The sequence below is a fragment of the Amblyomma mixtum genome, chromosome 3, assembly GCF_055824585.1.
Source record: "Amblyomma mixtum isolate Tamu chromosome 3, ASM5582458v1, whole genome shotgun sequence".
NCBI lineage: Eukaryota > Metazoa > Arthropoda > Arachnida > Ixodida > Ixodidae > Amblyomma > Amblyomma mixtum.
Genome location: NC_143014.1, coordinates 71,592,642 through 71,619,811, shown reverse-complemented (window position 1 = coordinate 71,619,811; position 27,170 = coordinate 71,592,642). Strand labels below are relative to the sequence as shown.

Genomic DNA, 27,170 nt, shown 5'->3' with positions numbered 1-27,170 from the left:
CTAAGAATGATCGCTGGTAAAGGGGCAGAGACACTGGAGGCACTTCCGTACATCCTCTATTTGTTTCCACAAAATGGAGCTCGAAGCCTCTAGACCACGTTCATTGTGTATCATGTGTTTAGATGTGTGTAGTAAAAGCTCGTTAATTTGAACTTCAAGGGACTGGCGGAATTGTTCAAATATCCGAAAGGTTGAATTGCAGTAGAACCCCGCTATAGTAAACTCGGATATGGTAAAGTGGAACTGTGGTCACATTTCACCTTCCATAGACGACTGTACATTTTTTTTTCGTTTATAGTAAAAAAATTTTTTACAAGAAACGGCTATAGTAAAGAGCATCTGGCCAAAATGGTGCACAGCTGGGCTCGATTGGCTGGCTGATGCTGGTTTGTGCAGCCGCCGTAGTTGCAATCTGGCGTGAAGCTCGGAAAAGCGAAATAGGAACTATGTGGTTGGACTGTTCTTGGAGACAAGGCTGCCTGTTCGTCTTCAGGTTTGCCGTTGCGCGTGCAGGGGTCACATGACTCTGCAGCATGGAATTGATGTTTTAGGAGGGCTATTTGGACGATCGCCTGCCGCGCCTGTCTTGCCTGGACACTGTCCCCCTTAGGGAGCCCATCCGAATTAACTGGTGCAAGATCTGTAGCATTTCATTGGGCAAGCGTACGACGCCATAGACTTATATGGGGATTGGCTGGGGTTGCGCAGACGGTTCAAGTTATCTGGATTTCCAAATTAACGGGGGTCAAATTGACGAGGTTTTACAGTAGTCCATAAGAAATGTGCCTTGAATGAGACTAACTGTATTTCTGATGTCTTTGGCCCACTGGTGACCTCATCCTTGATGTGAGTGTAGAAGCCCTGGTGAGCAGATTTTTTATGCCTTTTTGTTGCTATGGATGCCATCTTTTTCTCGTCCTGGTAAGCTGGTTTAGTGTGTTGGCTGCTGGTTATACCAAGGTGATGAAGATGACATGCACCCTGCTGTTATCTCACACTGATATTTCAAACAAAGGCCTATGGTGTAACCAGAAGTTGTCTAATTCTGCATTATGTAATTAATAAAATTTTTGGACCAAGTTTGAGTGGTCTAAATGGGTTATATACCTTATTCTACAGCACTCGGCTGCAATCGGAGTTCACTTTATTGTTGTACAGGCTAGGCTTTCTGACAGGCTGAACAGTTCAGAGACCCTGTAGATGCAATGCAATGTAAAAAAAACCTGGTTGACACAAACAATGCATTCTTGGCGTCCCAAATTGATTTGCATCTCACAGCAATAGTGACTGTTTTGTATCTGTTGCATTGAAGCAAAGACCATGCAGCAAAGAGGGCCTCAACATAAAGTGAGAACATGAGTGAAAAAGTTAGTATGTGTAGACATTTGCCTAGACTGACAAGAGCACTTGATTTTTAGATGACGTTAGGTACATTTCACTTAAAATATTGCATTTTTTTTTATTAGCTTAAGGCAGAGCATTGGTTTAATTGATGTCAGTAAGTGTTTTACAGCAGACAGGTAAAAAGTTGATCTTTTCATTTTGTAAATTTCTAATGGCTCAATAGTACACCCTGCAGCTTACTAGTTTCACTTTCTGGACTAGCCTAGAACAGATTTCAGCCAAGGGCACTCTATGGCCTCATTTAATACTTTCAGAATGAACATTTCAACAGTTGCCACAAAAATAAACAAACAACATGCAGTGCTTAGTTTCAGTGGCTAGGTTGCACAAGTTTAAAAACAGGTTGTTCCTTTATTGTCATTATCCTTAGGGATAACTCTGATGTGTTCACACTTACACTGAGGAACCTTTTAATTACATATACAGTTGAACCTCGTTATAGCAAAGTCTAAGGGGCCCTGCGATCTCCTCGTTGTAGCCGTTACTTTGTTACACCCGTAGGTGACCTTGACAGCAACTGTCCGAGGCGAACGAGGTTATGTGCCACCATGTAGGCCAAGGACAACCTAGATAGCATGCTGCCAATTGATGCTGAGGAAGCCTTCAATATGAGCACCAGACACCTGCTATGTTAGCCTTGCCAACGTACACACCCCTTTTCTGTGACCCACATAAGCTTCAGCGCCTAGTAAACAGGCCTGGAGGAATAATGTCGCAGATGACAAGGAGAGACCTGTTTAAAATGTTAACGCGCTAGCGTTAAGGCTCCTGTTCTGCAGAGAATCCAGCGTCGTCGTGGTTGTCGTTGGCGTTGTGAGCGATAAAGTCGGGGTGGGGTGGCAGGTGGGCAACCTAGGTCACGTGACCTTATGATGTTATCACAACCTATCCACAGGATTGTGGGCAAACTGCCTACTGTGGCAGGTGGCAGTTCAGTTAATGATTGGTCACAAGAAGTTGCTCAGGAAGAGCAACCTAGGTTTCACAAGCCCCACAAGTGGCAGCACCTGCCATTGCAGGGCAGTGGCGCATTGCTTAACCACTGCGCCACTGCGCCAGGAGTGGTACGAGGCCTCCCAGCGATCTGTGAATGTAAAGTAGAGAATGACCAAATCCACTTATACGTTCATTGGCCCATTAATGCTGTTGCGTCATATCCTTAAGGCGAAGCTTAAGTCGGAGCTTAAGTGTCTCCTCCAGTTTTTTAGCCCCATCTTCTAAGCACTAAAGCTGATACAGACTGCTGTGGAACAGGGAACGCAGTGGTGATTTCGGTGCAAGTACGTACCAGTTCCAGCTGGCTTCTTCACATGATGCGAAAGCATGCCGGCCAGAACGCTTCTATGCATGGCTGGATTGTCTTGTGGAGAACAGGTATACCAGGCCGAAGTGTATTGAGAAACAACTGGAAAAAGTCTCTCGAAATGCGTTGAAGACAGGAAACCTCAGCTTCTTTCTTGTCCCTTTCTCATCGCAGCATGCTCAGAGCTACATCAAAGCCCTTTGCTATCTGACATTTCTTTGCATACAATGCAGCTGCATTATGGCCACCTTCTGATTACTCGAAATTGTCTTGCGCTTCCATTTTCTACTGCTATCACTAATTTTGCCCTGCGAAACCTGCTGGAACCAGTATTGTCGAGCACACCAAACATGCTGCCAAATAGTCGGATCATGCAATCACACTGCAAAAACAAAACCTGAACGCGCATGGAAATTGGGAAGCACAGTGTGCTCATGGCAGGTTGTGTGCAGCAAGGAGTGCGGAAAGTGGCCAACTCCAATCACTTTGGCAACACTCGAGGCACAGCAGGCCTGCACATACCACCCTCCATGACACTGTTCAGCAGGCTACATGCCCGAGCTTTGGCGAGGATAGGTGCACCAGCGTCAAAATTTTGTTCACTGTAGTTAGCACCGACAGATCGTCTGTAGACATGCACCATGCATGCCCTACTAGGGGTGGGGAAACTGTGCTGCATGATTTTTGTGGTGCTCGAAAGAGTGGGATATGCATGGTAATTTCGTATCGCCATGTGTAATGGGTGCGGAAGTTTTGAGCGCTGGTATAAGTCTATATGCTCGGCACGAAATGGCCAGCAAAGTTCGTTATTTTCCTTCGAAAGCAAATTTTGCTTCATAAAAACAAGATATCAAATACATGGGCTTCTGTGAAAGCTTCCAAGGGGAACATTCATTCTTCATTATATCCATTACTTCACTATAAACTTTTATTATAACGTGGTTTGGCTGTACCTGGTTAGAAATGTGTGATGACAGTGCTCTTCTACACCATTTCATCACTGCATAGGGTCTTACCTAACAACTTTGAGAGATGCGGACAGTCAGCTGACGCACATTCTTTGCCACCCTGATGTCATAGCAGAAAAGTTCCAAGATTGATCTTTCTTTTCCGGGCCTTCAGTTTTTTTTATCTTTTTCTTTACCTTGGCCTATTTTGCAGTTTTAACTTTGTTCTACTAGGTTTTCTGGCAGAGGCTGCGATTCATTGTTACACCTGCGTTGGCGGTTATATATGCATCCGCATGATAGGAGATGAGGGCTGTGCACCAAACTTTCGGTGCATTTCACATACCTATGCTTGTGAGGAACGAAACAAACGAATGAACCGTGCAATACGGATTGCTTTTCAAGACAAAAAGCTATGAAAGTAGCTTGAAAGGTGCCCGAGGCCTCGTGAAGTAAATAAAAAAAAAAAAAAGGCCGAGCAACAAGGCATGTGCTCATTTATACACAAATATATACATAGAGCATCAGCTGACAAAGGAAGTAGCAGTGAATTTTGCATGCATGAAACAAGGAAGTAAAAAATGGGCAATGTAGTAAATGACCATAGATACAACCCTTAGTGGCACTTAGTGGCTTAAAGAGTGGAGAGCAGACACACTAGGCAGTGCTCACTTAGGACAGGAAAAGGGAGATTGAGCTGCAGTGATAAAAAACAACTTAACCTCCTTAGTGGGTGCTGTAAAAATAGCTGGCTTGTTCATGCTATGATTATTTAGTGTGTACACTAAAGCAAACTGAAGGCTCTAGTTGCCATATAATTTCCTTGTTCAAGGAATGTCCTATTCTTGTTAGCTTCTGGTGAAGTTTTTTTCTTTTGGATTAAGTCCCACAAGAGTTTTCAGAAAGTCAGCAGCACATCAGTGTGCTTAGCACACTGTGGGAGCACATTGATGTGCTCTACATGTGATTTTAGATTGATTCTAAAGATGTTGGTGACATTAACTCTTTAAAAAAATGTGTGTGAGCCTACCATTTGCATCATAAAACAATAAAAAGTCACATTTTTGAAAAGAGAATGGGAGGAGCTTGTGTAGTGGTGAACTTTTATCATAATGCATCATGATTGTATGATCATTAGAATGTATGGATTTTTGGTTGATGAGGTATAATTAATTAATTAACCACGAAAAAACGCAAAAAAATACACTTAGACATCAAAATAGCCATGGACGTCAGAACAGCCACGGACGTCGATGTAGTATGTGGACGTTTCGCTTTTGTATGGCTTCAATGCAGGTCGCTGCAGTGATCTCAAAGTTTTTTTGTTTTTTCTTTTTAATATTTAGCAGGAAATTTATATCAAGTGGGAATGTCACTATAGTAAATATATGTTTTGGGGACTGAGAAATTTCTTCCTTTTCAATGGGATGAAAAAAATGGAAAACTTGTAGGATTGCAGTAATAGTGTTCAACAAGGGTGGTGTTCAGGAACAAAGTTTTTTTTTTTGTTTATAAGAAAGGAAATTATATGTATCTTTTTTTCACCTTATTTATACTTCATTTCACAAGTAGTTTGCAGCGTTGATACTACTGCAACCTGAGCCAGTCAAGATGGCATGCTCTCCATAAATGTGTTCCTCCGCACAAGTATTCGCCAACTGGTGGCTCTATCTCAGGGGAGGAAGGAGTACCAGTAGTTAGCTGCTCTACCTGCAGCAAGTGGCCCTTAGTGTCCCTTAAGGTCTTTTTTTTTTTTTTTTCAATGCAAAGCTATTTCAGGATGTTTAAGGCATACTGTTTCGCTTGCTTGGGGAAACTGCACTTTCAAAGGACAGCACACAGGAGATAGGACTGACTCAACAGATGTCATGTTTGCGGATGGCAGCTCACCACTTTGCAGCAGGCTTCTGCAAAGCTTTTTACGTATGGGCTTTCTCTGTTAATTTAACGAGTGATTGAAATGCTAGCTATATTAGAAAAACACCAGCTGGAACTACCTATTCAGTCATTGTATTAACTATTCGAAAATAGTTTTGCATTCTTCAGATATTCGAGGGACCATTTTTTGTTTCTGCAGCCCTGATTGAACGAGAGAGCTGTAGGTTCCACACTGCTGCAAACTACTTGCGAGGTAGAGTATAACAACATGTGTCCTTACATTTGCTCTTTTTAAGGAGCAAAAAGAGCTATGCCTTTATTATGCAGCTTGATGATGTAGCTCTTTGAAAGGTTGGATTGAGAAGTTCAGACGACCTGGAGGACCCCATATGGGTCACGTTGCACAAGCTTTGGATACTTTATATCGCAGTTTTGCATGGCTTTGTATGTTCATAGGTGTTTATGTGGCATCATGTGAATGCTAGTCTATAGGCAGCAGAGTTTTCAGCGTAGCTATTATTATTAGCATTTGCTTCTGTGCACCTTCTCGTGTGTTTTTCAATTGTTTGTCTTTTTCTTTCTCTTTTTTTCATTACTAGATATTGAGAGAAGTGGAGCTTCTGGCCCAGCTATCTCATCCTAACATCGTGGCCTATAAATCTGCGTGGATTGAGAATGTTACAGACTTTATGTTGAAGTCACATGCAGCCACTGTGGACAGCTGTCAAAGGTACCAAGTTAGCTCATTTCTGTGCTATTTCTTGAAGTTGAACAACTTTCTTGTTCAATAAATTCATGTAGTTATGCTTCCTTTCACACACTTCCTGCAAAGGTGCACATCTAAAAAATTTTGATCCACGTGTGAGCCATCAACCCCACGGATCACCGGCCACTCCACCACAGGCATTAGGAATGCACAAAACATGATGCATTCTGTGTATTCATAGCAATAGCAGCAACTTCAGTTGTAGTTTTCTGGAAACATAATTATTGTAAACGATAGGTGCAATTGCAGTTTGAACCAACTTAATGGGACAGTCTACTGACATTTATCAAATTTTTTTTGCAGCAATCGAAAGCTTTTTGCCCAAATGAACGAATACCCTGTCGTAGCGCTGAGAAATGCAGCAGAACAATTTTAAACTTAATCTTTCTGTATGGCAGTCTCACTTTCTCACAAAGGTAGGCGCCTGCAAACCCCAACATTAGGGACTCAAAATATAATCAGTACAGTGGCTCTATGCAAATCTATGGACATGATGACAGCCACGTTGCCTATGGCAATGCAATGCCACGTTGCCTATGCAATGGCAGCAATGAGCATGAATTAAAGCTATAGTAGTTGAGAGCGCTGAGGTGGCTTTTGAAAATACCTTCTGTAAAAATTTTTGTGGTATCTATCACAAATTCCAGCAGCCGTTTTTTACTGGCAGCAGCACTGCTGGTAGCGTAGGGGCAGTCTGCCTTTATGGTTAAACCTTGAAATAAATGGTGACTTGTTGCTAGTGAAAAAAAATTATGATGTCTGAAGTTTCTTCCAGAAAAAATAACGCTATGTATTGCATTCGGTCCTATTCATGTCCAAAGTCCTAAACTGAGTCCTAAGTGTAGTATAGTCAACACCAGATATAACAAACTCGGATGTTTCAAAGTATTGGCTCTATCAAACACACAGATTATCCCTTTGGAAATCCTGTGTAAAGGTATAGTAGTAAAGTCGTGCACTACATCAAACTCCAATTTCGCCAGTCATTCGTTATATCGAACTGCACGCCACTCCCCCGCGAGTGGCGCTTCTCCTAATGGTGCTCTTCGATCACTGTTCACGCACAGATGCGGGTCGGCTGCGTGGTCTTGGGCACCTGCTGGCAGCACTAGCACTGTGAAACCATATGACAGGGTGAATGTGGGTAGTCCTTGAGGATGGCCTTCGATCTCTTGTACTCATTTTCTATGCCACATCGCAGTCATATGGTGAAACCAACCTAACTAAAGCCTAGCGGTGGCCCTCGCCTAGTATGCTTTACTGCTGAAAGCATTGTGGAAACCAGTGTCTTAATTTTAATGAACAATTATTCTGTTTATAATGCACTAGTGACAGGATTAGACATCTTACGATAAGCAGTGGCTAGTTGCAAACATCCTCTGTGGCTTCCATGTGAAGCTGGTTAGGTATAGCAATCTCTAGCAAAAGGTCGTTGCCAGCACACTGGCGGTTGGCATGTTGCTGCAAGAAGTGCATCACTAGCATGAGTGCAATCTATTCTTGCTTCCAGGTTACTGATAAGCTTATCTTTTGACCTTTTTTTATATACCGAATTTTGGATATATCTAACTATTTTGCAAACCCCTTCGAGTTATGTACCCTATATCTGGGTTTGACTGTATATCATCTCCAGGCAATGTTGCTCGAATACTGTTGGCTTTTTGGAGAGCCGCTGTGTTCTAACAGCATGGCACAACTACTAGCTCTGGCCTGACTTTGCCAGTTTAAAATATGAATTTGTGCTGAAACTGCTAGTTCTGCCCTCGTTGTCATCATGGGGAAAGAATGTGCCAGTACTCGTCTCCAGCAGTAGAATGTCCCTTTACGAAAAGTGCCAGAAACACCAGTCACATGATCGTTATGTACAGCCTTTGAGAACAAAACAACCCCTGCAAAAAAAATGTTCAAAATATGAAATTTTAGAACTTTGAAACTATGCAGTTGTCTCCATGGTCAAACTGGGTGAAGAGCATTTGACTAGGAAGTCAAGCAGATGAGTATTATACTGAAAACCTTAAAGGGACTATGCAATAAATTAATTGAGATTACGTAACGTAGACGATACATAGGCATTCTATCACTCGTCACCCCAGAGCAAGAATTTTTGAGCTAGCATCAGTAACAGTGAAGTTATAGACGATATCTCCTCCCTCAATTCGTACACGCGGAGCACCAGGAAAAAAAAATAAAGAAAACAGTTCTGGGACTGGGCCCTGCCCATGAATACGTCATTCACTATCGTTCGGTTTGCAACTTCCGGTTGTCGCACCCAACACCCGAGCAGCAGTGTCGGCCGCGTCTCTACGGTCTCTCTTCGCCTTCCTGGATTGCGGCGCGCGTCAGATTTCTTCGCTTGTCACTGCGACAAAGGTACTGCGAGTGACTCCCGAACTCCCGACAGAAAGAGGCAACAGAGGTAAATTGAGAACATATGCATGAAGGCAATGCCTTGGTTCGCGCGGCAGCTCGAGCAGACGATTTTCACGGCTACCGGAAGCATGCCCGTGACGTTGTGGCTGCCATGGCTCCAGCGAATGACAACGTGTGGTGGCCTGCCGACGTCACGGGACTAGTGATGTCTATTTTAACGATTTTAGTTTCAAAATCTGTCACTACGAAGACACCAATCGGCCCGCGAATTTTAAAAAACGCGGTTTTTAAAAATTCATAGTAAATTGCCGGCTCAGTTCTGAACGTTCATACTTGATGTGAATGCTTCTTAGCATCATTTCTAAATATTGAAAACATTTGCAAGTGACTTTTAATTCATTGCATAGTCCCTTTAAATCTAGGTTTAATTGAAGCTGGCTCGAAGCTTACCTGATGCAATAGGCTTCTTTGCAGAGAGGCATTAAGTACCTGTTGCCAGTGGCCCAACTAATTAGCAAACAGGCTATTGAAACATCTACATCTTCTGTGTCTACGGTAGCTCTGTGCGCACATAGAGAAGACTGAATTGTACTTTGTGCAGGTAGCAGATGATGTTCGATACCTATAGTGAGCCCTTGCAGAGAAGTCAGGGTGCCAGATGTTTGTGCCATTCTTAGGGTCGTTATACTAGTAACCAAACTGCTCATTTGAGTCTTTACTGCAGCATGATTGCTGTGCAGTGCATTAACAGTATTTGACCTGCTTGTAAGTGCTGAGAATAAGCCAGAACATGCCGTTTGCTTGTAACAGTGCTGCACATGTAGGTCTAAAAGTTGTTGTTGTTCTGGCATTGCTCACAGTAGTAAATTCATGCAGTTTGGTAAATGTGTCCAACAGGCAGTTGGATGTGCATTCTTTTTCTTTTTTTTTTCTCCTTTTTTTTTCTTGGGGGGGGTTAGAAGGGGGTTATAGTAGTTTAGTAATTATGTTCGTTGTCATGCTTGGCAGTGATAGGTAGTTTTCTGCCATGCTGCTCTGCACATTTTCATGGTTGTATGGACATTGCAGTTTTGGTTTCTTGCTCTTTCACAGCAATAGCAGGCGCAGGAAAATAACGCCCCTCGAGTAACTGTTCTAAACATGTATATGCACTGGCCCCCCGCTATTCCCCTATCCTCCTAAGCGATAGGGTACTCTATTCTAAATGTCTGTATGAATGCGGAGAAACATTTCGTAATCAAGCTGATAGCACGACTGCTGCAGCAGCCACCACCACCTCCGGCGTGGCTCGCGCAACGCAGCTGTGAGTTCGGTGGGGAGAGTGTGGAAGGCGGGGGCAGTGTGGCCGAGCTAGAGGAGAGCACACGTGGTCACGCCACCACCATAGACCGGCCAAGAAGACACATGCTTCTTCCTGCACGTTCCCTCTCTAGGTCTGCCCACTCCTGTTGCCCCACGAAATGGACTTTTCGCTTTGCGTTGCTGGCGCTTTCCACCATTCCCGCTCCCAACACGCAAAGGTTATTGGTATCGGAATCACACGAGCAGCCACTCAGTGGCAATGGGCACGCACTGTTCATATCGTTTCTTTCTTGCTATGCCCTACTATTTTTCGCTGCTTTTGAGCATGAAGAGTTGTAGTGCCACGTGATATGACGTTCCAAAAGCAAAAGCAGCGGAGATGCACCAAGGGCGCTGCATGGAACACGGCGTGTTGTGTTAGCTGTGGTCACTCGTTGCGATCGTAGACGTTCTTCTCATGTCAGCTCGCGCTTTATTGTCATGAAACTTTTCTGCCACATTTCATAACTCAGCACAAGCTAACAGATAGTCGGCGTAGCGAGTGTGTTATATCAAGGTCATCTGCCGCAACACCTTTGTTACATGGTCGTCTCAGATTATCATCATCAGCCTGGCTGCGCCAACTGCGGGACAAAGGCCTCTCCCATATCTCTCCAATTAACCCTGTCCTGTGCCGGCTGCACCCACCCTATCCCCGCAAACTTCTTAATCTCATCCGCCCACCTAACTTTCTGCCACCCCCTGCTACACTTGCCTTCTCTTGGAATCCACTCAGTTACCCTTAAGGACCAGCGGTTATCTTGCCTTCGCATTACATACCCTGCCCAAGACCATTTCTTCCTCTTGATTTCAACTAGGATATCATTAACGCTCGTTTGATCCCTGACCCACTCTGCCCTCTTCCTGTCTCTTAATGTTGCACTATAATATTTCATTTCATAGCTCTCTGCACTGTCCTTAAGTTGAACCCTTTTCGTTAGCCTCCACGTTTCTTCCCCATAGGTGATAGGTAAGATACAGCTGTTATATGCTTAAGATTAAGATTAAGATGACAGCATTCTTCCTAGCTTCTGGTATGCTCGAGTTCTCAAATACTTGTGCTTTAATGGGGGCACTGTTCAGGGATTTTGAACCTTTGTAATAATGAGAAATTCTCTATATGGGAGTTTGTTACATAGCTCTTTCCTAGGTTCGCGCCGTCCGCAACAAAAACCTTTGGTAGCGCACCAAGATGCTGCACATCAGTAGGTCTGTTCGATTCAGAACTGGTTCTCTGCATCAATTCTGAAAAAGTTCTGTTGGTGCCGGCGCGGTGGAATTCCAGTTTCTTGGTGCAGGTGCAGCGTGTCAGCAGCGCCACAAATCACTGGTGCGGAGATTTTCAATCGACCGCGTGCACTCACAGGCCTTGTCGTCTGCAGGCGGTATAATAGCTCTATGCGTGCAGGAGTGATCACGGTTGTGTGTTGCGGTGCGTCGTGTCTGTTTTTCGTGCCTCGTGGAGTCATGGACGACGACATCGCCGAATCCATTTTTGTGGAATTTTTGGTGTCGTCAGACAGCGAAGATGAGGAAGCCGATGTGGTGCTTTCTTTTGCAGCAACACAGTTAGTTCGGACAGGCCGCAACAGAATCCCCAACTACTACAAAAGCGTAGTAGCTAGGTATTTTAGCTTCAAATTCAAGAGGCTGTTCAGGCTGTCGCGAGAAACGAGGAAAACTTCCTTTAGTTGGCCATTGATGTTAACAAACATTTCGTCGGCTGTGCGCGTCGTCTGCTTACGCCGTCAAACACGTGCACCACTATCCTGCACCTCCGTCTCTGACGGTGCTGCGGTTCTTTGCACCAAAGCGGCACCACGACTGCCCCAAAATCAATTGCGGACGGTGGTGCAGAGGGCGCTGTGAATCGAGCACTTTGGTGCAGCGCACCGTGACCTGGTTCCGGCGGTGCAGAGAACCACGGCTGAATCGAATGCAGCTAGTAATGGCATGGCGCGTTTGTTTTGACAAGAGTGCCGGCACCACTGTATATATGTCTAAAATGTCACCAGAACGGCGTGGAAGGGGCGTGGTGCACAATGCGAAGCATGTTGGAGTATGTGCACTTGAGCATTGTGCACTGTAGCTAACTCTGAAATATTTGCGTTAAACACTCGTAACTATTTTATTTTTTTGCTATTCCTCTCTTTGACACAGTAAATTATCTCTCATGTCGTGCCAATAGGGTAGGGCCAAACGTCAGCTGTGGTAGGATGACTGCTTGCATTGTTTCGCAATCAAGCTCACTCTCATCTTTATCAGCCTGCATTTTCACTTCTGCACTCATCGGCAGATGGCGCCACGCGCACGCATGAGTAGTGACTCAAGGTGTGGGCTGCACCCACCGAGTTACCTGAGCCAGGCCAAGAGAAAAACAGTGTGTGCACACCTGTATGCATGGATAATTTTTCTGGGCCATTCGATGGCGGCAACGGGGTGAAATATTACTGCTGAGGGCCCCATCAGTACAGAAAAGCAGTATCAGCTGAAACAAAGAAATTCCGACACTGCGCTGATGCTGGAGCGAGGAGCGGCCAATAGTCATTTAGAGCCTGGAGAGCCATTGCGTGATTCTCTGGGCAGCACATGTTCAAGAGTGCGAATGCAGTGAAATGCTTGTGGCTGTAGTTTTGAGAGTTTTCATCTTGGAGTTGAGGTCTGGAGTCTACAATGCTTGGAGGTTTGAGCATTGAAGAAAGATCGGTATTTAATGAAAAACAGTTGCTGAAATCATAAAAACAAACAAATGATTGTAACCAAAATAGTAAAAAAAGAAACAGCTACCGATTGCGAGGCTTCTGGCGACTGATTATGGTGTGGGGGTAGGGTCTCTTGGCTCTTGTGTGCATATTGAAAGCTGTTGGGGTTCCTTGAGGCAAAAGAGTTTGAGAACCCCTGGGTTAGCAGATAAGCCTCAGATGTCTTTAATGCAGAGTTAAGCCTATTTACAGTGACCTTTGGTACGGTAAGTAATGCTCTTTGTCGAAAAGACAAGAGTACGTGAAAGTCATCAATGCAAAATACATGTATGATATCACAATGGGGCATTAGGTGACTGAGCTCGTAGAGTGCCCTGGCATCTCTAAGGTGCAAATGCTTCTGCTCCTTCTCATGTCATCGAGCTTCTTTGCAATTCTTAATGAAAGAGAAAACATCCACTGCACCTGTGGCTGTATGACCAAAGGGGGAACTTTCTGTGGTGTTCATTGTAGTGTTCATTAACATTTTGCCTGGCCTCATCCTCCTTTCTTCAAGATCGAGTAATGTTAGAACTTGCACTCTGCCTCTTGGCTTATAAATAGGACCATCACCAGAGGCTAAAGAAATCAATGTATGGTTTGAAGTAGATGCGTTTAATTTGTTGAAACCAAAGCAGCACATGTATATTCTTCATTTTGGGTCTCTTGTGGTTTTGTATTTCGGCTGCATACACGCACAGCTGTAGGAGCCGTACTGCTTCCTATTAATACACATTTTGAGTGGTATGTCTTGCCTTTTTGCCTTTTCCAATGGGGTAACATAAAAAAAAAAATGGTTACTAACAAATGTTCACAATATCCAGTTGGGCTGTGTTGAACTGATGTATGTATCAAATATATCTTTTCACATCCCACAGTTATGAGTGGGTTCTGCCAAATTGGTTTTGTTGTCTTTTGGTGTCTGACTTCGTGTTTGCAGTTGTGAATGTGTAGTTGTGTCTGTGAAAAGCCTGCTACACTGCTGTCTCATTTTTTTTCTTTTTTAACAGCACAGTTTTCATTTCATCTGGCTCTGGCGACAACACAGGCTCGCCGCAGTATTTTGTTGATTTGTCCTCGTCTCAAGAAATAGTGCCAGCTACATGCCACAAGTCACTTTCTCCTAACACTTCCACGGAAGAAAACTATTTTGTGGACTCAGACACCAGTGCAGCTGAACGCCGTGTTTCATTTGAAGAACCAAGTAAGGTGACCATGCCTTCTGCAGAGGAGTTGGAGTGTTCTCGCCACAACACAAAGAGCACCAGTGCAGCTGAACACCGTGTTTCATTTGAAGAACCAAGTAAGGTGACCATGCCTTCTGCAGAGGAGTTGGAGTGTTCTCGCCACAACACAAAGAGCGCCAGTGAGCGCGGAAAAGGTAATGATGGACATGCCATTAATAGAAGAAAGGCTTCAAGTCACGTCACAAACTCCCCAGCTGTGGTGACTCCTGACATATTCCGTCTTCTGAATTCTTCAGTAAGTTGGTCAAACATACCAACTACAGTCAAACCCAATCATAGCAAACCTGGCGGTCTTGTGAATTGCATTCATTGTGTCTGATGTTCATAGTTAGTGGACTTCCCACATTATAGCGAAAAATACAAAGTCCAGCTACAGTGGCTTTTATGAAAAATATGCGTTATGCGTGCCTAAGTCTTCAACGCAGAGCCTGTCCCGTGCATTGTAAGCTCTCCACCGAGAACATGGGCCTCTCACCAGAAGTGTTGCTTGTTGGGCGAGTTGGTGGTGATCCATATTAATAGAGCAGTGCGTAACAAGATTGGACAAAAGCGCTCGTGTCGTTCTGTGCTCTTCCTTTTGTCCTGTATTGTTATGCGCGGCCCGTGTGCTGTGCGATGTCGGTGCACGTTAAAGAACCCCAGGTGGTCGAAATTTCCGGAGCCCTCCACTACGGCGTCTCTCATAGCCTTAGTCGCTTTGGGACGTTAAACCCCATAAACCAAACCGAACCAAACCATTATTATCCTCTCACGAGGATCTTTGGTGCGAACAATCCGCTCCACAGACGCGTCTTAACTAATCATACTTTAAGCGTTTACAGTAGCTGGTGATATGCTGACTTTTTAAACATCATTTTCATCAGATTCCTGGCTGTCATGGAGTGCTCTTAATTCACTTTCAAGGGTTTGTCAGTGGATGGCTGTGCAGTATTTGCGCCATCATTGGCACCAACAAAGTTACCACAGGCGGCACCTGGACTGGCCAGCTGTGCATCAATGACACGTTACCGCAAATCCAGATGTATCTGATAACATGGGTGTGTTCGACAAAGTCATTATGTTACTGGACGCATTAAGGGAAGAAACCAGTGCAGTGCACGTGTACGGCGCACCTGTCATAGTACTGTTTTCCACTGCACTGTTTGCTGCATGAGCGCTGACTGTACGCAGTAGCAGTGCGCAAGGTGGAGAGCTGATTATGCAGGCGACGCATGCCACCTGACCGATGAGCCAGCAGGGTACACCCAGTGACTGTTATTCAAACATTTTAAATTGCTGCCATTGATTCATCACGAACTGTGCATAGTTGCCCGGCTAGCAGCCGTGGCAGTAATTTCGCTTCAGTCGCTGCCCGTTTCGCACCCACCACACTTATCCTTCCACTTCAGACACTTAGCCCAGCCAGCCCACATTAACGCACTGATTGGCATCGTAGACAGTTGGCCGGCAGTTATCTACAGTTTTAATGCAGCATTTCTTTCCTTTTTTTTTTTTTTGTCATAACATTCTTCCTGTGCCGATTTTATGGGGGCAGGGACGAGCCCCTTGATCTCCACATTTGAGGGAAACGAGTTTTTGGGCTGTAGTGGTGATTGTCTCGCACCTCTGCGTTCACTGTGTCCGAGCGGCGCAACATGCTTGTGCATTGTATCCAAGATGCAGTGCCATTGCCCTAATATATATTTTCACAACAGCACCACCCTCGTTCGTAATTAGTGAGCATTCATTATAAATGTGGTCATTATAAGTGGGCTCAACTGTACATATAAATGTTAATGCATCATGAGAAAGCAAAATATTTACTTGTCAGCAAGTCGGGTGTTGAATATTAACAAGAATAATAGACAAGAATTTAATTCTGTTTTCAAATTCATTAGTTTATAGATGCATCCTGGTCACTATGGCTTAGCCAGAAATCTTAAAAAAGTCATGTCCATGCTCTTCTTATGTTTGTCTGGGGAGGAGGTGGTAGGTTTAAGTGCAGAGTATAGTGGACTCCCATTGATTGAAACTCGCTTAATTCAAACTTCCTATTATTTGAACTTCCTCTTTGGTCCTGTCAACATTAGGTGTATTAAAAAGGGTCCGCATAATTCAAACTTCACATAATCCGAAAAAAAAAACCTTTGGTTTCCTTCGAGTTTGGAGTATTGAGTTGACTGTATAAATATGGCTCTTATATACTAATGTACATGTCACTGATTTCATTTCCAGAGTGTGTTAGAGAGTGAAAACATTTGCATTGTTGTTTTTTTAATTCAAGGATGTTGGAGGCATGCTGTACATTCAGATGGAGCTGTGTTCCAAAAATCTAGCAGACTGGTTGGCCACTCGTAACCAGCAACTGGCTGAATTTGGGGAGTCAGGTGAGACTTGCCTAGTAACTGGCATTTAATTCTTGAGCATATGTAATGGCAAAATGTTAAACCTTTAAGTGGGTATTATAATCTGGCATGTCATGTGAGATAGTATATGTACCTGTTGCATTTAAATATTATGTTTTAGGCAAATTAAATGTAGCACAGCTCTTTGGGATCAAAATAGTGTGTACCTATGGCTTCACAGTGTGTCATGCTTACTCATATCCTGGGCTTTTACTATTGAGACCGTTTGTTAAGCATGGAGGAATAGGTGGAATTTATCTTATTCAAATACCTGGTTTTTGCAGTTAGGGATATTAGAACCTTCTGTGCTGCAGTTCATTGAGCATCTGTGCTTTACAGCGTTTCTGGTGTAGTTATTGTAGTTGCTCATATAGGCTATTATTGAGAAAGCTGTGTAAAACTCATCTTGCTTAAGTAACCTTAAGCTAGTTTGTAGATTGCACAGTGAAACTGAAAAAAAAAATGTTGAAAGAAAATTCAAGCATAGTCATGTTCAAAGTATTTTTACTTACTGCATTATTACTGCTGCCGTAAGACTTTCATGCAGTGTAGCCAGGTAGCGTGCTCATACCTCTGAGAAGCTTTTTTGTGCAAGTTTTGCTTCATACCTTTCTGTAAGGATTATTGTTATACCATGCTGTAGTGTATTATTTGTTAGTGTTCGTCAAAGTGAGCCACAGTCCTTTGCTTGGGCTTTATGACAGGTATGCAACCGGTTACTTGTGGAGATTTGACAACTGTGCAGATTTGACAATAAATGCCAGAGTCACCGATGTGTTGACTCAAGTAGAGGTCTTTGCAATGTTGTCAACACCAGGGCACTACTCTTGTGCTTTTGTAACCTACAGAAGGTTTGTGTAACTTGTAAAACCTTGATATCCGGGATTTCTGTAGAAGCCTTTCAAAGGCTCAACACTTTTTAAAACCTGCAGTTATCCTTGTATTAATGGATCACCAAAAAGGATTGGCATTCCATTTTTCTTGCATATCATGTTTATTTGAAAATTCCATGCATAGGAAAATATGCAAAAGGGTTAAGTTTAAGTGCATGCGGGTGACCATATACCATATTTACACGACTCTAACACTCCCTCGATTTTAACGCGCACTCGTTTTTCACAGTCAGCACCAGATTTTCATGCTTCCCGCACAAAGAGTGAACAGCATGTGACAAGCGCTGTGTTCGGTACACTGGAAAAACTACACGGATGGAAGCGAGAGAAATGCGCAGAGGTGGCAATCAGCGTCCTGAACAGCACGCAGCTGTGTTCAGTTCGCTGGCTGGTGCGCGGCAGATAACAGCAAGGCCTTCGTGCCAGCTCCATTTTGTAATAAAGAATTAATCAATCGGCCGCCGTCGCCAAAGACTGGTGCAAAGATGAGAAAAGACAAACTAAGTGGTCGGAATGTTTTTGGAGGTGGGGGCCGTCCGTTTTTCGTTGCATGCACGTCAGAGGTGCGCGGGAAAATCTGCAGCATGCAATTCAGGTTTGAGTTAGGCTGTTTTGACGATCGCTTATTGTGCCAGTCGTACCTAGACCAGCCTCCCTTCACGAAGCTGTTTGAATTAACCGGCGCGAGACACGTAGCGTGTGAATTAGCAAGCGTCGAATGCCATAGATTTACACGTGTGTGCCAGCTGTTTGAATTATCTGGATTTCCAAATCAACAACAATTGAATCGGCGCACAAGTACCAAGCAGCCATTTTCGCAACGCTGATGACAACAGAGTGTTGCTGGCATAGTTTCATTTTCATACTCTATTCTTACGCGCATGTCATTTTTAGAAGAGTTTTTCCGGAAAAAAGGTGCACGTTAGAATCAAGTAAATACAGCAATGTAAAATGAGTGTACACCCATGGTGGTGCATGTAGTGGCAACATTAGTTCCAAGTTTTTGTGACTCTCTGGTCACTAAAATGAGTGTTTTTTAAATGTGCCTGTTCCATGTGCATAAGGCATGGTACATCTGAGGCAGTTGACACAAGCCAATTCCACACAATTAGGGAGCAAACCCGCACCTGCCACATCTGCTGCTCTGTGCAGTCGGCAGGCAAATGTTCTGCCCTTCATGCCATTTGCACATGCACTGATTGCATAGGTTGGCAGACATCTGTTGTCACGAGACTAGGTTTTTATAAGTTTTTTTTGTGAGGTGTCTCAAGGTTTTTAGTTGAGGTGACAGAAAGAGGAAAAATAGCAGCTATGGCTGCTGTAAGGAGAGGTTATTGTCAATAAGCTGCTTATTTTTGGAGTTGAGTCATTGCATAAATTTTCTTTCAAACTTCCTTGAATGTAATGTTGATATCCTCGAAATCCTTGTGGTGTCCTTGAATTTTACACCAAAAATTCTGCAACTGTGTGAACCCCTGGGCTAGCACTCGGCCATGGAGTAGTGAGTTCGGATTCCTCTGTTGGGGATGCGAGTCATAGAGATGCTGTGCAAGTGCAGTGAGCATGAGTGTGAAGTCTACACTCTGCAACCATTATCACTGAAAAGTGTGAGATGCCTCCAAGGTTAGGCTGAAACCTTTTAAAGCACACTTAGCCCCTGTTTTTCCAATAACCTGTTTAATACTGTAAATTACTCATCTTTCGCAAATTTGGCTTACGTCACAGTTTCAGAATATTTCATGAGCGCTAAATTTCACACAGCACGAATGGGAGGCCCCTCACTTAGTGCTGCCCTCTTGCATGTAGGTGTGCAAGTTTTGGATGCGGCTAAGGCAGGAACATGGCTCAATGCTACATCATGCTCCACTCTCGTGGCACTTACCATAGCTGGAAGTCAACAGGAAATGAGAAAACACAATAATGGTTTTTTTTTTTTTTTTTCAGAAAAAGCATGTTTATTGAAGTAATTCACACCTGCCCAAGTCTGCATCCAGCACCTCAGCGTCTTTGTTCTTTAATATGCCATCATCGATCACTCGGTGAAACACACACTGACTTTAAAAAGCCGTTAAAAGCTCTTGATGGCTTTTGTGTCCGTCACCGAGTCCTAGACACTTCACAGAAAGGAGAGGGGCGCTACACAGTGTAGCACACAAACTGAAAGGATACGAACAAAAACTTAGGTGACAGGTCACGAAAATTTCTCTCCAAACACTTCCCCTTCAGTACCCAGCTTTGAAGCAGAGAGCTGTTTCGAGAAAAACAAAATGACAATCTGTGTGGGAGAATACACCCCAGCAGGGAGTTATTGCTGCACCTCTCACTTCTAACTGCAGATGAGAACTACGTGCTGATCCATCATGCATTTTTATTTTTTTTTGCACACTGCAAGTCGAAATTTCGCCAAAATTATTCACGGGATCTATTTTTCGCGAGGTGTGCACCATTTGAGAAAAACTCGAAAAATAGCCCTTCGCAAAAATTAAGTTGTTTACATTATGTCTAACAGTTGCAAAATGAACTGAGCAGTTCAACAGAGTTGCATGGCAGTAAGTTTAGCAATGCAGCAGCTCTGCCTGTAGGTATAATATGCTTTCTAGCTTGCTACACACTGCCTACATCTGGCAATTCTTGAAGACACTTCTGTTTTACCACTCACAAAGACATAGTAGAACTTGTGTGTTGCTAGGGTTTTTGGTGCACACAAGGAGCCTGTAGTTTTTCGTGCAGCAAGTGTTAATGCAACCTCAGCATCATTTGTGGTGCAATGAACATAAATATTTGTGAATCTGATAGGTATGGAGCTTAGAAACATTTCCTAATTTCATTGTTTGTAGCCTCTTGGCATTGTTATACAATCATATGATTAACTGTTGAATGTTATACTTCTGTCTGTAACACTGATGTGGAAATCCTTTTTACTGACAGCTGATAGCGGCACCATTCCAAAGGCTATGCTTATCTTCAAGCAAATCTTGAAAGGGGTAGAATACATGCATTCCAAAGGACAGATTCACAGAGATATTAAGGTAAGCAGAACAGAGTTATACTTCGCCACTTACGTGCTTAGCTACTGATTACTTATACGTTTGTAATTTTTTAACAATTTGATGTGATGGTTTACATTTGTAATAATAAATTGTCATCAGATGAACAATTTGTAGCACACTGAGGCAATCGTATTTCTGCAAGGTAGCAAGAACGCCAAATGTAATCTTGCTGCATTGATATGCATACATCATTTTAACCTACTGGAGTAACTCTGTGGCTTTGGCATTCGGCTGCTGGTCCCAAGGTTTCAGGTTCGATCCCAGCCACTGTGGCCATATTTCAATAGAATGCCAAATACAGAAAGGCATGTGCGCTGCACGATGTCAGCGCATGTTAAGGAACACCATGTGGTCTTAATTCGAAGCCCTCCATTATATGGCGTCCATGACAGTGAGTGTTACTTTGTGACGTTAAACTTCTCGGTTTACAATTTATACGGCATTTTAACCAGCAGCACGGACCTTTTGGGAAAGTTGCCATGACTGCAACTTCAGCCAACTTATATAACGTTAATTTAGGCTCACAATAATTTTTTTTTAGATGCTTTCATGCAAACCAGGGTCATCTGAAGTTCTTGCCTGTTCTGTGGTCACTTTTTAGATAGTGCATTCGTCAGGTGAATAAATATTATAGAAGTGCCTTGCTAGCTTGTGCGGTATATATTTTAAGCTGCGAGTATGTGAAAATATTGCAAGATATTTATAACAATTGCACAGCTACCATAGTCCTCCATAAAGTCAACAATAAAATTCCAATAAGGAAAGGTGTCAGGCAGGGAGACATGATCTCGCCAATACTATTCACCGCCTGTTTACAGGAGGTATTATGGGGCCTGAAATGGGAACAGTTTGGGATAAGAGTTAATGAAGAATACCTAAGTAATTTGCGATTCGCTGATGACATTGCCTTGCTAAGCCACTCGGGACATGAACTGCAAAGCATGATCAATGAGTTAGACAGGCAGAGCAGAACAGTGGGGTTAAAAATTAACATGCAGAAAACCTAAGTAATGTTCAACAGTCTAGCAAGGGAACAGCAGTTCGCAATTGGTAGCGAAGTGCTGAAAGTAAGTAGTAAGAGAATATGTCTACTTAGGGCAGGTAGTGACCGCTGATCCGGATCGAGAGGGATATAACTAGAAGAATAAGAATGGGGTGGAGAGCATATGGCAGGTTCTCTCAGATCATGAATGGCAGTTTGCCAAATATCCCTCAAGAGAAAAGTCTGCAACAGCTGTATCTTACCAGTACTTACCTATGGGGCAGAAACGTGGAGGCCAACAAAAAGGGTTCAGCTTAATTTAAGGACAACACAGTGAGCTATGGAAAGAGAAATGATAGGTGTAATGTTAAGAGATCGGAAGCGGGCGGAGTGGGTGAGAGAACAAACATGGGTTAATGACATCCTAGTTGAAATCAAGAGGAAGAAATGGGCTTGGGCAGGGCATGTAATGCGAAGGCAAGATAACCGCTGGTCCTTAAGGTATGTCACCACCTTTGAAAAGGCATTTTTTTGTAAAAATGACATTTTTTCTTTTTTATATTTCGGGAATCCCCAAACATTCAAAAATGTTTTGCAGCAAGAATTATGTTCGTATCTTATTTTGTTCAAAAGTTATAGCCAACTTTCGAACAGGTGGTGAACAGTTCTGAAACCGAAACTGATGTGTTTTTGGTAACAGAAAATGATAACACAGCGATAATCAACGGCGTATAATAAAAATTTTCTATTTTGTTCTAGTCTTATATGTAAAAGATTATTCAAAGGCAATTTTTAAGGCTTCCTTGCTTTTTAAACATTGCTTTAAATTTCGGCAAGGGGGAGGCATGACGCTACAAGCGTCTCAGTTATTGGGAGTAATTACTCATTGACGTCCACCCGAGTGCAGCCATAGGGCTACAAAGGAAAGCTATACAGCTTTCTCAGAAACTTCATAGTTAAAGAAAAATTCGTCCTGGTCCGGGGTTCGAACCCGGGACCACTGCTTCACCGGAGCAGTCGCTCTACCAATTGAGCTAACCGGGACGGCACACTTATGGTAGGGCGAGAGCGAATTGATCAATAACTCGAAGTGAGAACAGTGTTGACCAAATGTTTTGGGGAATCCTTATGGCTGCGCTCGGGTGGATGCCAATGAGTAATTACTCCCTTATTACAAAATCTACTCCACCTTGGGGGATTCCCCTAAACATTTGGTCAAGCGTCTCAGTTGTTTACTTTGCGCGCGGTTCACGCTATCGCTTTGAATGCTACTGGATTCGTCCTTGAATAATGGCAGCAGAAGTACAGCAGATATTTTGAGGGAAGCAGGCATCGAATTTGGCCACCACACTCTCGTAGCATGTTGCACCAGTGACCATCACCGTGTGATGAGGGCCCAGCGTCAGTCAACTGGTGAGGCAAAACATCTCCGCAAGAAAAGATGGGCAGCAACAAATGCCAAAAGAGAGCTCGTGTCAGCTATGGAGGGCCCTAGCTATGAACCTGGGAGATTTTAACTTCCTAGGGCATGATGATCTTGTTTCTACAAGGATTGAAAAACTTTAATCTTGTTTTTCTCAAAACTTTATTTCTTGCACTTTCATGTTGCGCGAACAGTGATAACTTCGAAAGGAATAAATATTTTTCAATGAAACTTTGCGCCCTGGTTCCTTTGTTACCATTCTGTGCAATGAACTAGGATAAATGAAATCGAATGGTGCATTTTGATATAATCATGTGTTATGTGAAGCAATGCAGGCAAAAATGACATGATTTTTTGCTTTCTCTGGCATTTTTGCTATAACTTTTTTCCCAATTATCGGATGGCAAAGATCCTAGTTGGTTGCACAGTATGGTTAGTTGGCTAACGCTGTGCCGAAAAGTTTGCAATTGCTGCTCTCCATTCGCTAGTTACGATTGTTTGCGTAACAGCCAAGTTTGGGCAATTTTTTGGAAATAATAAATGCCAGCATGGCTTTTTTCACTCTTTTTTGCTTTTGAATATCATATAAAACGGTGCTTTATAAGGTAAATGTGAAATAAAAATTTAATGGTCAAAATTAAAAAAATTTCTGAAAAAGGTGGTGACATACCTTAAGGGTAACTGAGTGGATTCCAAGAGAAGGCAAGCGTAGCAGGGGGCGGCAGAAAGTTAGGTGGGCTGATGAGATTAAGAAGTTTGCGGGGATACGGTGGCCGCAACTGGCAAAGGACAGGGTTAATTGGAGAGACGTGGGAGAGGCCTTTGCCCTGCAGTGGGAGTATAGTCAGGCTGATGATAATGATGACATTGTTTATTTTTAGCCTCGAGGTGCCACGTGCACAGATATCCCTTCAACTTTCTTAGCTTTATCAGTTACCTCTGTGAAAATAAAATGTAGATGTCAGAGCCCATTCTCTCCGAATCAAAAAATAGGATGTGCATAAGTTGCATTTCTAGCTAGATGTGATTAACTGAGGTTCAGTGCATTTCTATAGCTACCAGGCCAGTTTAAGTGGTAAATGGAGCTGGCCACTACTTTGGAGCTCCTGTTGCACTTTGTTTTTGCGGTTCTAGATTTACCATCATTTAACAATCTGTGGAAACGTGAAGATAAACAGCGACTATGTGGGCTCTTCCCTCGTTCTTGCAGCCCCAGAACATTCTGTTTGATTTGGAAGGTTCATTTGTGAAGCTTGGAGACTTTGGCCTGGCAACTCGGAGTAACCAACAGGAGCCATCATCCCACCCGTTCCCATGGACACCTCGATCAGGCCACACACAAGGTGTAGGCACTAGCCTGTATGCAGCACCAGAGCAGTGTGAGCAGGACTCCTATGACAACAAGGTATGTCTTTATTTATTTATTTATTTATTTATTTATTTATTTATTTATTTATTTAACAATACTGTCAACCCTCGTGTGAGGGTCCTTACAGAGAGGGTATAAAAATTTCATAGAGAAACAGCACTATTCACAAGCATTGAATACATCAGCATGAAACGGTACATCATTCAGTCAAGCATCAAATGGCACTTTCAAGCAGGTGGTTATCCAGAGATTGTTCGAATTCATGCACATCACTCTGTTCCACAACACTCATTGGCAAATCATTCCACATTTCAACTGCATGAGGGAAGAAGGAATGTTTGAAAGTTTCACTACGGGCGTTGTAAGGCTGAATTATCCGACCATGATTTGTTCTGGAACTGCGTTTGCCTTTCCCTTTAAGTGTTCCCTTTTTACTTTGGCACTCCATCAGGTCATTTAACGTTCCTTTCTTTTTTGCTGCACATTGTTGTAGTCACCGCACTGTAGGCCTACTGATGCCCTTCTGGTTTAATTTGTGGGCATTGGCCAACTCCATTCGAACTCCCACATTGTCTAGGTATACTGTGCACAAATGCACTTATTAAGCAAGAAATGCCCTTAGCTCCCATTCTCGGCAAACTTGGGCGAACATCATCTGAAGCTGAAGAACATGAGGCCGAACCAAAGGAGCATGAACCTGAAAAAGAGCAAGAACCTGAGCGTGGAGAGGAGCATGAACTCGAATTTGTAGAACTTGAAGCCAAGCTTGTCCAAAACTTTCCAGACTTTTCCGTCTGAATGGGAGGGAGCAAAAAAAAACCTACCACATGTGTATGCCCAAGTGGGATTCAAACCACTGGCAGTGTAAACAGATCAATTCCGCTTCCCGCTCTTGCAGCCTCTTGCACTGTGCTTTAAATATTGCCGTCTTTCATCTGTTCATTCTGTGCCGCACATGTTTGCAAAGGCTGCTAAGAAAACAGTTAGTGGTCAAGTGGAGAAACCGAAACCACGAAAGCGCGTCACAGCGAACCAAATGACACACTGAAGATTGAAATCGGTGAACTTGTCAAAGTATGGCGCAAAATTTTGAGTGCAAAGTCGGAACCGTTCCCTGACGGCAAAAATCATGCGGCACGGACCAGCCACTGTACATAGACGGCATAAACCATCAAGGGGTTAAATATTTAATGGTGCAGGGGCAGTTTGGCCAAAAAAGCAGCGTGGCAAACTTGTTTGGCTTGTAGGAGGTGGGCTCAAAAAACCATTTTCCCGAGCATCTCAGCCAAGAGAAGCCAATAGGTTTTTATTGTCGACAAGAACCAGTTGGTTCGCTTAAGTGAATTTTCACCATATCCAAGCGTTTCTATTTTTAAACATAATCTGCGTCCTTTTTCTGAATGCAACTATTTTGTGCAGTATAATGTATGATCACTTGAATTATAAAATTGTCGCTTTTCTTACTGTATGATATAAGGGCTATTGAATCATGAGATCATTTTGTGGTGCTCATGAAGTGCTCTGCATTCAAGGTGCACTTGAATGAGGAGCCACTGTGAAGACATGACAGCCAAAATGCACAGTGGCATAGCACTGAAAGTTTGTCCCGTCACTTTCTCAGTGATAAAATTTTTTTTTTCTGCGATTGTTTAAAATCCTTACTCCCAGAGTTGCTCCAGGGGAAAGTTAGAAGCAAGTGTGGCAACAACCTTGCTAGGTCTGCTTTTCTATCAACAGCAAATCTTGGGAAAGCTCAGCAAGTGTCATTTCTGTGTGTGAGAGTATGGGATGAGCCCTAGCAGTGGGTTGCCTTCAGTTCTTCCGTTTGCAGAATTTGCTGGCTCATAAGGTTATCAGGGTTGTTTTAAGTTATAACTATACCATAATAGGTCAAGTTCCAGTTATCTTCTGAGTGTGCCATGTTGCCAAGCTTTCTGTAATTTTCAGGTGGATATATACAGCCTAGGTGTTGTGCTGACTGAACTCCTGTGCCCATTCTCCACTGACCATGAACGCCTTGCGGAGCTCACAAAACTTCGTAATGGCTGTATACCCACTGCATTGGAGGAACGCTCGAAAGACTTGGTATGCTATTTGTTTTGTACCCAATCATTGATGGTTTTTCTGCCTTCAATGGATGGATGATTTGAAAAACATAATATATTTCTTAAGCATTTAAGGTGGTCTAAATAAATGAATTAAGTATGCAGCATAACAAGATTCAAATGATACGGCACGGTAGCTAGCAGGGAAAGGGCAAAAAGCTGTTCCTTTGTTGAAAGGATATAGCTTCACCTTAGCTCGCTGAGACGTTTTTACCAAAATGGTGTAATCACAAGTACACAAGTGATAAGTACTGTATAATACCCCTGTCACACGGGCAGTTTCAATGGCCATCGAGTCGAGGGCCTTCGAGGTTTTCGATCGCCATCGAACTCGAGGGAGTTGTGTTGCTGCTACACTGCAAATCTCAATGGCCATTGAAATCGTTCTCGCGTCTTACGCCAAGCTCGTGTGGCGCCACAATCGCTACGTTCGGTTTCGCGCAAATAACAAAAATATATTGACGAAACTTAACTAAATGTTGAAATACACTTTTTTGCAGTCATAAGGCGCGTTCACACTTGTTAAAAAACCCGGCAAGCGAAGCGGATTCGCTCGCCGCAAAACCTAGGACCTGTTCTCATCTGTTGACGCCCGGGCGAGTTGGAACGGCCGCGCCGCTGCTGCTTCTCGCTGTGCGCACCACGTCGCCGCTCGCGACGTACACAGATACAGTGAGCAAAGAGAATAAATTTATGCTCTCTACGTACCACGAGCGTATGCACGCTTACGCACGCTAAACGCAGGCGCATTCCCACATTTAGTTCAGCGTATGCTAGCAGAGACGCAAAAATAAACTCAGCCTCTAGTGGCGCCATCTGGTTGTCAAAACGGGAACCATTACTGTCAACAAACCGACTCTCTTAGGCCTAACAGCGGCAGAGTCGTCACTCTAAATAAAAAATAAAGCAAATTTATCACTTATACGTTTTCTTGTAGGCAAGTTGAGACGAAGCGAAATACCGGTGC

The 27,170-nt window shown here is 43.4% G+C and overlaps 1 protein-coding gene and 1 non-coding gene across 3 annotated transcripts in view; one reads left to right on the top strand and one right to left on the bottom strand.

The window, feature by feature from the left end:
• LOC149350550 (eukaryotic translation initiation factor 2-alpha kinase 1-like) overlaps positions 1-27,170 on the top strand; it is a 47,278-nt gene that overhangs the window by 15,304 nt on the left and 4,804 nt on the right. For both annotated transcript variants that reach the window (XM_089579606.1, XM_089579607.1), the window contains 6 exons: positions 6,132-6,262; positions 13,761-14,232; positions 16,261-16,363; positions 20,203-20,303; positions 23,940-24,134; positions 26,046-26,183. In XM_089579606.1, coding sequence (XP_089435732.1) covers positions 6,132-6,262; positions 13,761-14,232; positions 16,261-16,363; positions 20,203-20,303; positions 23,940-24,134; positions 26,046-26,183 — 1,140 coding nt within the window. The remainder of the gene's footprint in view (positions 1-6,131; positions 6,263-13,760; positions 14,233-16,260; positions 16,364-20,202; positions 20,304-23,939; positions 24,135-26,045; positions 26,184-27,170) is intronic.
• TRNAT-GGU (transfer RNA threonine (anticodon GGU)) lies at positions 22,277-22,350 on the bottom strand. Its single transcript has one exon. It is a non-coding gene; the product is annotated as a tRNA-Thr (tRNA).